The 12,638-nt window shown below is 38.6% G+C and overlaps 1 protein-coding gene across 3 annotated transcripts in view; it reads left to right on the forward strand.

Moving 5' to 3' along the window:
* Positions 1-12,638, forward strand: part of slc4a8 (solute carrier family 4 member 8) — a 98,670-nt gene that overhangs the window by 63,163 nt on the left and 22,869 nt on the right. For all 3 annotated transcript variants that reach the window (XM_061875154.1, XM_061875156.1, XM_061875157.1), the window contains exons 10-18: positions 1,656-1,802; positions 1,877-1,977; positions 5,094-5,268; positions 5,508-5,641; positions 5,711-5,956; positions 8,059-8,164; positions 8,500-8,661; positions 11,108-11,221; positions 11,292-11,453. In XM_061875154.1, coding sequence (XP_061731138.1) covers positions 1,656-1,802; positions 1,877-1,977; positions 5,094-5,268; positions 5,508-5,641; positions 5,711-5,956; positions 8,059-8,164; positions 8,500-8,661; positions 11,108-11,221; positions 11,292-11,453 — 1,347 coding nt within the window. The remainder of the gene's footprint in view (positions 1-1,655; positions 1,803-1,876; positions 1,978-5,093; positions 5,269-5,507; positions 5,642-5,710; positions 5,957-8,058; positions 8,165-8,499; positions 8,662-11,107; positions 11,222-11,291; positions 11,454-12,638) is intronic.

Genomic DNA, 12,638 nt, shown 5'->3' on the forward strand with positions numbered 1-12,638 from the left:
TCAGTGCTAGACTGCTTCATCCCAAGTGCAGGACTAATAGACTCAAGAACACCTTTGTCCCACACGCCATTAGACTGTACAACTCCTCTCTGGGACGGGGGGCGGGGGGTATTAGGATGACAGGGGATGCAAAACATTAACAGTGCAATACGTTTTCATAACATGGTCACTACTGCCTACTTTGTCTTGTTATATTCTTATTTTACTGTTATATTGTTATTCCCATTGTTTTTATTCTTTTTGTAATATTTCTCTATTTTGTTTCCATTTAAACCCCCATTATTTACTTTCTACTTTTTTCTTTAAATTGACCTCAACTCTGTACACTGCTGCTGGAATTTTAATTTTCCTGAAGGAACTCTCCTGAAGGAATCAATAAAGTACTATCTATCTATCTATCTACACATCCCTCTTCCATGTGTGTAAGAGGGAAACATCAAACATCAAAGAACACAGAGGACATTAAAGACATTAAAGCAGCAGATACAACCAGACACTTCTACATACAGCTATGAATAAAAAGTAAAATAAACATATCCACTGTGGTGGCCTCTGCGGTGTTCCACGCCATCGTCTGCTGGGGAAAAGGGAGCATGGCCAGAGACAGGAGCAGACCCAACAAAGCAACCAAGACAGCCGACTCCACTCTCGGCCAGTGTCCAGTCCGAATGGATGAGCGAGGATACGTCCAAGGAGACTGAGGTGTCCGACACCTGCTCACCCAGTCAAGACACCGCGAAGCCTCTCCGTCCCAGCGCTCAGTGCTAGCTCCGCAGCCCTGTCCCCTCATCCGCATCTCCTCCAGTACATCCAAACAGACTCTGGTGTAGCAGACACCCAGCAGCTGGTCTCCATAGCCAAAAGGCTCCCGGGAGGCAGATCCAGAAGTCCACAAAAAAAGCACCACAGAGGTCACGAAAGTGCCACCCCTTGTCACAGAGTCCCAAAGGGTCCCGGACCAAAAGGCAAAAAAATATAATAAGACATGAAAACAAGAGGGAAACACAAAAGGATGACACAAGAGCACAGAGCTCCTGCCTACAAAAGGATGACACAAGAGCACAGAGCTCCTGCCTACAAAAGGATGACACAAGAGCACAGAGCTCCTGCCTACAGCAGCCACTACAGCAGCGCCATCTTGGAAAAAAAAAAAAAAAATTAGTAGGTTGCAAAGGAAGGGAATACATTATATGAGACAGTACTGTTTATACAGTACATATTCCGTACAATTGACCACTAAATGGTAACACCCAAATAAGTTTTTAAACTTGTTTAAGTCGGGGTTCACGTTAATCTATTTATGGTAATTATAAATCATATGCCTTACGTTTTATGTTGACTTTAGTGATTATTGATGAGGCATTTTCGCATTGTGTCAAATATAAAGCAACAATGGTGACATCCCAGACTTCTCAAAGACATGCTCTTTTCTACACTCATTAGCTTCTCATCTGTTTCACCGTCACAAGCTACGGAATTTGCATGAACGTTGCGCAGCCCATTGTTTTATTTTCGATTATTATATTTTCATAATCGTGAGAAGCCATAATATTAATCTAAATTAAAATTGTATTATAGTCTAGCCATTGTGGTGGTAATAATAATCTGTAAATAAACATTTGTTTTAATGTGACCTCTTCATCTCTGTGGTCCAGATATTTCATGGTGTAGCTTACAAGGCAAAGGACAAAGGAGACCTACTGGCTGGAATAGATGAGTTCTTGGACCAGGTGACTGTCCTACCCCCAGGGGAGTGGGACCCTTCTATCCGTATTGAGCCACCTAAGAATGTCCCATCTCAGGTACAACTTTGACGGGTGCACCTGAAAAGCTTTGTCTGCTTTACTTGATCCTGGTTTTGTTTTTGTCATTGAAGGAGAAGAGGAAAATGCCTGGTGTCCCTAATGGGACAGCCTACCTGGTAGAGGAAGAGCTACACGCTGAGCACCATGGGCCGGAGCTGCAGAGAACTGGACGGTGAGTTATGCTTGCAAAAAATTTTTATAAATGTGACTTGATCCTACAAGTTGTTTTTTTTTAGCACGATACATTATTCCCAAGGAATTGCTGGGTGCACCATATTCAGCTAACAACTCATTTCTATCCGTAGTTCTTCATTGACACCAATATACATGAGAGAAAAGAAGTGACACAACTACTAACACCAATAAAATGACTGCTTAGAATTTATATATATATATATATATATATATATAAATTAAAGGAAAAGCGGTAGAAAATGGATGAATGGATAATATATATATATATACATTTTCGGAGTATAAGTCGCACCAGAGTATAAATCGCACCTGCCGAAAATGCAAAAAAAAGAAGGAAAAAAACATATATACGTCGCACTGGATAAGTCGCATTTTTGGGGGAAATTTATTAGATAAAATCCAACAAGAACAGACATTTGAAAGGCAATTTAAAATAAATAAAGAATAGTGAACAACAGGCTGTTATATGAGGCATAAATAACCAACTGAGAAGGTGCCTGATATGTTAACATAACATATTATGGTAAGAGTCATTCAAATAACTATAACATATAGAACATGCTATACATTTACCAAACAATCTGTCACTCCTGATCGCTAAATCCCATGAAATCTTCGTTTTCGGTGTCACTTCTAAACAATTCTGCTAACTCCAAAGGAAGACAATGCGCCGCTTCCTCTTCTATCGGTACGTCGCTTACGTCAGAGTCATCGTCAGTTGCAGTTCCAATTATTCCAGCCTTTCTGAATCCGGACAGGATGGTTTCGGTTGTCACCGAAGCCCATGCTTTGTCAATCCATCCGATGACATCCAGAAAAGTTGCATGGCACATTCTCCCGGTTGCCGTGAAGCTGTGCTCTCCTTCCATCATCCACTGCTCCCACAGGCTGCGCAGGACTGCCTTAAAGCTCCTATTCACGGAGATGTCAAGTGGCTGGAATATTTTGGTTAAGCCTCCGGGGATGATAGAAGGTATGGAGTTTAAAACTTTTAATTAATTTTTTAACTGCGGCGTGATGTGCGTTTGCATGCTATTGATCTCAAGCAGAGCTTTGCGTGCTCTTTCTGGTGCTCCATTGCCGTTTTCCTGCTGCGTATTTTACTACTTCCAGCTTTTAACCTGCAGTATATGCTTTCCTTTTCGGTGCCATTTTTGTTCAGCCCTTTGTTTTTATAAGTTACCGCCAATGTACCGTAGCAGGTAGCGTCTTCTTTCCCACAGTGCATTTCTGCCATGAACCGCCTCCGCCGGATTTTCATTGGTTGATATGTGTGTGACGATTGCTGCAGCATCTACTGTTCCCACAATGCATTCCTGCCATGACCCGCCTCCGCCGAATTTTCATTGGTTGTCATGTGTGTGTGACGATTGCTGACATTTGATATTTTACGGTAATATGTTAATAATTTCACACATAAGTCGCAGCGGAGTATACGTCGCACCCCTGGCCAAACTATGAAAAAAACTGCGACTTATATTCCGAAGAATACGGTATATATATATATATATATATATATATATATATATATATATATATATATATATATATATATATATATATATACATATATGTGTGTATATATATATATATATATATATATATGTATATATATATATATATGTATATATATATATATATATATATATATATATATATATTTATATATATATATATATATATATATATATATATAAAGAAAACAGTCCAACACAAAACGGCAACATATAGAAAAAAACACAACACACATCTACACACCACATCTCACAATCAATCAGCCAATATTCAAAAGGAGACCTACTCTATACTACTACAGTCATTTATATTTATGAAAGACATATGGTGGAATGTAGAAATGCCTGTGCAAAAAGGCTTACAATTCACAAAATGCCCAAGATACAATGCATCAAATATAAAACTCCAACATTAAAAAAAGTATTAATTGAGACCACACCACAATACACAGCTACGGTGTACAGTTTATAGAAGGTATGCGTTGAATATATAGTTTATGAACTGACTTAATTAATGCAATTGTTTGAAAGCTACACTAGAAATACTACACCTTTTTATGGTTAAACTACCTATGTTACACAAGCGCCATCTAGTGATACACCAAAGAATCACTTGATCAAAGTACAGTGTTTTATTTTCCTATATTCAAACTGTGTGATGTTACAGTGGCCTAAAATATTAGATACACTTGTTACATAAAACGTATGCCGTGTTTTAATGATTATGTATGCCCACTATGCTACTGTATTTTAATGTTGGTCATTATGGTAGTACTTAGAGAGCCAAGTTTTGTTTGAGTTGGTACTTGGGGCGGGGATTTTGGGAACCAGTGATCTACCCTCTGTAATATATACGGTATTATATAAAAATATTAGTCCAATCAATGTTGGCGACACTGGTTACTCAATAATAATAATAATAATAATAATAGTAATGTTTTACAAGAAAACTAAAATTATTGTTGTTTTTTACATTTTTCAAATGTGTGAGAAGCTTATTTCAGTCTTTTGTTGCCAGTGTAGTAGAAAGGCAGATTGTGCAAATGCAGTTTTTCTCTGTGGAGCTAGTCCCCCTTGAATGCAGACATCAAGAATGAATTTAGCACATTTTTTGTATTATTTTGTGTGCCTGACAAATGTAATTACATGATTCAAAACGGAGTATGTTATATTTACAGAGAATTTTTCAACTGGGGCCTTGCGATGAGGTGGCGACTTGTCCTAGTCGCCCGATTGTAGCTGAGATAGGCGCCAGCGCCCCCCGCGACCCCAAAAGGGAATAAGCGGTAGAAAATGGATGGATGGAGGGTTTCAACTGTGGTGTCTTCTTAGTTTTTGATGCAGTATTTTCAGTGCTTTCATTAGCTTTATTATGGTGCTTTGATTTGCCTGAGTCCAGAAAGGGGTAGATTGTACAGTGTTTGGGTCTATCCCAATACTTATGTCCATGCAGTGCATTTCACAAAGGAACAATGACATAAAACAGTCTTCAGAAAAGTCAAATCAAATTATGACTTGATAAATATTGTTACTAGTAGTAGGCTTACTCTCTCTGATGTTGTCTTTGTGTTGTGAATAGGTTGTTTGGTGGTCTGATACTGGACATCAAAAGGAAGGCCCCCTTTTATCTGAGTGACTTTAAAGATGGTCTTAGCTTGCAGTGTGTGGCCTCGTTCCTCTTCCTCTACTGTGCCTGCATGTCTCCTGTCATCACCTTCGGAGGGCTGCTGGGAGAGGCAACAGAGGGACGCATTGTAAGAGACTTCTCTTACGACAGTCCTTAAAGCCATAACCATGGTGAACTCTCATAGGCACTGATTTTATAGTTTAGCACCTCTCTGTGTGCAAATTTTACTTTCCACCAACAGTCTGAATGCTTCTGTATATATGTATATAGTACAAAATTTAAACAACACATTCAGAACATTCGTTCTCAGGACTGGATTGTGCATCTTACCTCCTTTTACTGTGAGACTTCCTATGTGTGTTCCAGAGTGCAATTGAATCCTTGCTCGGTGCATCTATGACTGGAGTTGCCTACTCGGTGTTTGCTGGCCAGCCTCTCACCATTCTAGGAAGCACAGGACCCGTGCTGGTGTTTGAAAAGATCCTCTTCAAGTTCTGCAAGTATGTGATCTCATCTTCCTTTTTTAACGATATCTTCTCTGATAACACCATGTTCACATCCCTCTATAGGGACTACGACCTGTCCTACCTGTCACTGAGGACCTGCATCGGCTTGTGGACGGCACTGCTGTGTTTGGTGCTGGTTGCCACAGACGCCAGCTCTCTGGTGTGCTACATCACTCGCTTCACGGAGGAGGCCTTCGCTGCCCTGATCTGCATCATCTTCATCTACGAGGCCTTGGAGAAGCTGTTCCATCTGGGGGACATTTACCCCTTCAACAAACACAGTAATCTGGACAAGCTGACGCTGGCATAGTGAGGACACCATTTTCTTTAGTAGGAAGTCATTTAAAAAAATTTAAGTTCTGTATTTAGTGCTGGGTATTATTGGCAAGGACTTCACGGAACAATACGTATGACAATATTTGAGTTGGGATATGATACAATATTGCGATATGGCAATATTTTGCAATAATTTTATGTAATTCAGTGATCAATTTAAAATGCAGCCTAAAATAAAAGGTATACATAGTATTAGGGCTGTGAATCTTTGGGTGTCCCACGATTTGATCAAATATCTATTCTTGGGGTCACGATTCGATAATATATCGATTTTTTCGATTCGATTCGATTCGATTCTCGATTCAAAAACAATATTTTTCCGATTCAAAACGATTCTGTATCCATTCAATACATAGGATTTCAGCAGGATCTACCCCAGTCTGCTGATATGCTAGCAGAGTAGTAGATTTAAAAAAAAAAAAAGCTTTTATAATTGTAAAGGACAATGTATTATCAACTGATTGCAATAATGTAAATTTGTTTCAACTATTAAACAAACCAAAAATATGACTTATTTTATCTTTGTGAAAACATTGGACACAGTGTGTTGTCAAGTTTATGAGATGTGATGCAAGTGTAAGCCACTGTGACACTATTGTTCTTTTTTAATTATTTTTATAAATGTCTAATGATAATGTCAGTGAGGGATTTTTAATCACTGCTATGCTGAAATTATAACTAATATTGAAACTGTTATTGATAATCATTTTTGTTTCATTACTTTTGGTTTGTTCTGTGTCGTGTTTGTGTCTCCTCTCAATTGCTCTGTTTATTGCAGTTCTGAGTGTTGCTGGGTCAGGTTTGGTTTTGGAATTGGATTGCATTGTTATGGTATTGCTGTGTAGTGGTTTGTTGGATTGATAAAAAAAAAAAATAGATTTTTAAAAAATGAGAATCGATTCTGAATCGCACAACGTAAACGATTCGATTCGTATTTGAATCGATTTTTTCCCACACCCCTATATAGTATACATATACACATGTACAGTGGATGACAGTAACAATTTATTGCACAAACTTAGTCAAAAACTAAGTTACAATGAACAATTTCCATTTATTGCAATTGTATAGAGAGTTGAACACTTTTCTTTATATATGTCTATATATATATATATATATATATCTACTGTATGTATATATATATATATATATATATATATATATATATACATACTGTAGATATATATATATATATATACCTATGCACCTCCGTGATGCAGTGCAGCTGTACTACCTCCTCGCTCTATGGAGTTAGTGCTAAGCAAGATAGTACATGTATATCTATATATCTATATAAAGATATATAGCTCTCCCTCTCTCTCTATACATATATATGTGTATATATATATATATATATATATATATATATATATATATATATATATATATATATATATATATATATATATATATATATATATAGATATAGAAAATGTCGACATATTGCCATGTCGACATTTTTTCCCACCGCTAATTACATTTCTATGTTTAAGAAACAGACATAGCATATAACACAACCCCACTTTTTGGGGGTATGAAATCAAACACATAAAATACAAAAAAAAAGTACATTATTGTTTTCAATGTCAGTTAAATAACAAACTTGTAGAGTCAAATAAAATATATATTTCCTGGATGATGACTTTGCGTCCTTGAAATAAATTTGCGTCATCACTCCTCTTCTGTTTGCTAACTTGCTATAAACCTTTAAACACATTTTTCCTGCGGGTCTCTGCAGCATCTTTCCAGCTACACTAGTGTGAGTGAGAGAAAGCAAGTAGGGTTTACTTTGCTGACTTGTATCCATAGAATTTGTCAATTAAAATGTATCTTTTAATGTAATTAGCACTATCAAGATGATAAATTATGCTGTACATGCACATGTTGTTATGCAATAGAACCTTCAATGTCGGATACCTCCGAGGTTGTGCAATTCAGAATTCAACCTATGTTTTCTGTAAAGTACACCTCTAAAATCACACAAAGTTTGACCTGAAATGTAATATGTTTCCTAACATGTAAGGTTACATTATGTTATGATAGACTAATTTTTTTTGCGCTTTCTTTCCCTTTAGCTGCGAGTGTGCACAGCCTTATCCTCCCAACAATAAAACCTTAGAACTATGGAGCAAGAAAAACATCACTGCTGCTGAAGTACCTTGGGCCAACCTCACTGTCAAGGTAACCTAATTATGTCAACACACACACACATTATAGCAACAGCTGCATGTTTGCATTTGTTAACAAGCAACTGACCCCTTCACGTTCTCCCAAGCAATTCTCCTTTTTGTAGGCACCGATAAGGACATTTCATCGATTTGCTTTTCTTCAGTGAGCACAAAGAAAGGTTGTCTTGTGAATAATCAATGGACTTTTCCACCTTACTCATTCAGTTACTTATTCACACTGTACTCGCCTGTCGGTGAGGACCAACTAAGGACATAAGACAGCATGCAAGAAACCTCTATTTGTCATCCTGCATTTAAATCTGAGACAAACATGCCCTCTGTCTACAGGAGTGTATGAGCCTGCAGGGTCATTTTGTCGGGACGGCATGCGGCCCCCATGGGCCTTACACCCCAGATGTCCTCTTCTGGTCTGCCATCTTGTTCTTCTCCACCTTCTTCATGTCAGCGTTCCTCAAAGAGTTCAAAACGAGTCGGTATTTCCCCACCAAGGTAATTGGTAATAGGCAATAGGGTTGTACTCTATCAGCCCTTTGAGACACTGGTGATTTAGGGCTATCTAAATAAACATTGATTGATTGATCAGTAAGACTTCTGAGAAAATATTTTACAGTTGAGGTCTACTCTATTTTCTGAAAAAAGGTTTTTCTGGAACATATTTTTACCAATTTTTACACTGCTCACTCATGACTAAAAAATACAAACTATAAATGTATAAATTTTTTCGTTGAGCATAAGTGAAGTCATCTTAGCTGGTTGTACGTCTTCTTGTTTGTCGAACATGTTTTACAGATTCAAAAGCAGTCTTGAATTCAAAATTTTAGGTGCGGAGTTTAGGTAGGTAAAGATGGTGTATAGTAGAGTGGCCGGCCAGAAACCTGAGGGTTGCAGGTTCGCTTCCCACATATTGACATCCAAAAAATCGCTGCCGTTGTGTCCTTGGGCAGGACACTTCACCCTTTGCCCCCGGTGCCGCTCACACTGGTGAATGAATAATGAATGATAGGTGGTGGTCGGAGGGGCTGTAGGTGCAAACTGGCAGCCACGCTTCCGTCAGTCTACCCCAGGGCAGCTGTGGCTACTGATGTAGCTTACCACCACCAGGTGTGAATGAATGTTGAGTCCCACTTCTCTGTGAGCGCTTTGAGTGTTTAGAAAAGTGCGATATAAATCTTAGTTATTTTTATTTATTTATTTTTTTAGATAATCACAGGCAGAAGCAGGTAAAACAAAAAGTAGGTAAACATACAGTAGGTCTAAAATGGTTTATAGTAGGTAAACATAGGCAAACGAAGGTAAAGACTTAGGTTTACATACTCAGAAGGTGAAAACGTAGGTAAACGCAGGCAAAAGATGACGTAAAGTAGGTAAACAAAGGTAAAAGATGGTGTAGAGTAGGTACATCTGTAAAGGATGATGTAAAGTAGGTCAATATAGGCAGGAGAAGGTAAAAACAGTAGGTAAACTTAGGCATAAGAAGGTAAAACAGGTAAAAAGATGGTTTTGTTAAGTCTGAGACGGGGGAAAGAGACGGCCCAACAGCGGTAGAACAAACTCAATGTATTTATTGAGATTGATGAATACGTAGGGTGTGTATGCTACTATGTGTTTGAATGTAAACTATGTGCTGGAATTAACATATGAAGATACCATAAGGGGTGTTGTCATGTGTGTTGAATGGTGGCGTCCAAAGTCCAGAGGGTAGAGACAAGGAAGTCCGGGGTCCAGGTGGGGTCGTGGTGCAGGAGAGGGCGTCCAAAGTCCAGGCAGTGTGTCGGTGGATCAGGAGGGCAATCAAGGTTCAGGGGAAATGGCAGCAGAAGCTGAGACACGGGACTGTGGGAAAATGAGAGACGAAGAAGATCAGAACGAGACGCGAGGAAACAAGCAACGGGAGAAATCACTATTGGGAAGTCAGAGATGTGACGCTTACTGCGGACAGGGCTACGTTCCGACGAGGAGTAGTCAGCGATTAAGTTCTTTATCCTGTCGTCTGTAATCAATGCCAGGTGTGTTGATTGAAGATTGCCTCCGGCTGCGGCGGCGTGTGGCCGCGGTCTGCACAGCGCGCGTGGGGGCGTGTCTGGTGCTCCCGCAGAAGAGGGAGAAACAAACTGCGTGTGCGCCGTAACAGGTGTAAAGTAGGTCGACAAGGACAGAGGAAGGCAAAAAAAAAATGGTAAACAGGTAAAAAATGGTATAAAGTAGGTAAACATAGATAACATATAGTATAAAGTAGCAGAAGAAGGTACAAAAAGTATATAAACCTAGGTAAAACAGTGTAAAGTAGGTAAACATAAGCAGAATAAGGTACAAAGAGTAGATAAGCCTAGGTAAAATATAGTGCAAAGTAGATCAACATAAGCAGAAGGTACAAAAGTAGGTAAACATAGGTATAGGATGTCTGTGAATGTTTTCATTCATCCAGGTCATCGTCATCTCAGGGAGAAACATCACTCATTTGAGAACAAAAAATGTATAGATTCTGGACAGGGAGGACGGATGGTACGAAGGTGGCGCCTTGTCCAGGGTGTACCCGCCTTCCGCCCAAATGCAACCGGGATAGGCTCCAGCCCCCCGTGAACTCGAAAGGGACAAGCCGTTGAAAATAGATGGATACATCTCCTTCAAACCAGACTTGGGACATGATTTTCCTTAAAGTGTCCCTACTTTTTGAGATGCAAATGAGCCAAAGTAACTGCCCTCTGTTGTGCCGCACGTTTGTGTAAGGGCTGCTTGGTCTGAGGCCACTGCATCCCTCACTGCACTGCCCTGCACAAACAACATTATTGCAAACGCCGCAAGGACAAAATCCCAAGAAGTAAACCCCTCCATGTTGTTTATGCAGAGTTCACACTTTGAAAACAGACAACTGATCTTCCTACTTCTATAATTGTCTCCAAGCTTTTGTTTAAGTTCCATTCCCTGGTGCACACAGGTACGGTCGATGATCAGTGACTTTGCCGTATTCCTTACCATCGTCTTCATGGTGTTGCTCGACTACGTCATAGGCGTGCCCTCCCAAAAGTTAAAAGTTCCCAGCAAATTCCAGGTAAGCAAGACATACTGCGGGCATAGCTTGGAATTGATGTTCACAACTTCTTAATGTGTGCCACCATTAGCCCACCAGAGATGACCGAGGGTGGATCATTAATCCAATAGGGCGTAATCCTTGGTGGACGGTGTTGGCAGCCTCTATCCCGGCTCTCCTGTGCACCATTCTCATCTTCATGGACCAACAGATAACTGCAGTTATCATCAACCGGAAAGAGCACAAGCTGCTGGTACTTCAACTCATTTGACTTTTATTTAATCACCACAGATCTCAAATGTTGCATGAACGGTGGAAAGTTTTTCTCCCCATTAAAAAAAGTGAATTTTTTTAGAACATTTAATTAAACACAACCAACATCCCACTTGTTAGGATTTGGGCTATCCATGCAAAAAGAAAAATCATAAAATGTTATACGTAAAAAGGCGTGCTATTGGGTTGGTGAACGTGACAGTTTATTTCTTCTTGCTTTGCATAGCTTGACTTACATTGCAATTTTTACATACCTGTACCTAATAAAAGATCAAGATTAAAGTGCCCTCCATCCTTCAATGCAGTGGTTCTCAAATGGGGGTAGGCTTACCCCTGGGGGTACTTGAAGGTATGCCAAGGGGTACGTGAGATTTTTTTTAAAATATTCTAAAAATAGCAACAATTCAAAAATCCTTCATATATTTATTGAGTAAATACTTCAACAAAATATGAATGTAAGTTAAAAAACTGTGAAAACAAATGCAACAATGCAATATTCAGTGTTGACAGCTAGATTTTTTGTGGACATGTTCCATTAATATTGATGTGAAAGAATTATTTTCTGTGAAGAAATGTTTAGAATTAAGTTAATGAATCCAGATGGATCTCTATTAAAATCCCCAAAGAGGGCACTTTAAGTTGATGATTACTTTTATGTGTAGAAATCTTTATTTATAATTGAATCACTTGTTTATTTTTCAACAAGTTGTTAGTTATCTTTTTTTTCCGAATAGTTCAATAAAGACCACTAAAAAATTTGCAATATTTTGCATTGTAATACAATTTAATAAATCAGAAACTGATGACATAGTGCAGTATTTGACTTCTTTATTGTCTTTTTTTAACCAAAAATGCTTTGCTCTGATTAGGGGGTACTTGAATTAAAAAAAAATTTCACAGGGGGTACATAACTGAAAAAAGGTTGAGAACCACTACTGCCATTGGGAATAATGGAAAATACAAATCTACTGTTCAAAAGTCACCATAAAACGGTATCAAACTCGCATGTTATCATTATTTTAATGTTTAAAACAGTTATACAAGTGATCAAGGTGTAATGTGGTGAGTTGCATTGCGACAGTGCTTTGTGTATTTCACTTTTTGTTCCCCTTTGTTAAACATCTCTCTAGGGAAAAATAAGTGAACCAGTTTTGAAATAATTGCT

The sequence above is a fragment of the Nerophis ophidion genome, linkage group LG16 (assembly GCF_033978795.1).
Source record: "Nerophis ophidion isolate RoL-2023_Sa linkage group LG16, RoL_Noph_v1.0, whole genome shotgun sequence".
Lineage (NCBI taxonomy): Eukaryota > Metazoa > Chordata > Actinopteri > Syngnathiformes > Syngnathidae > Nerophis > Nerophis ophidion.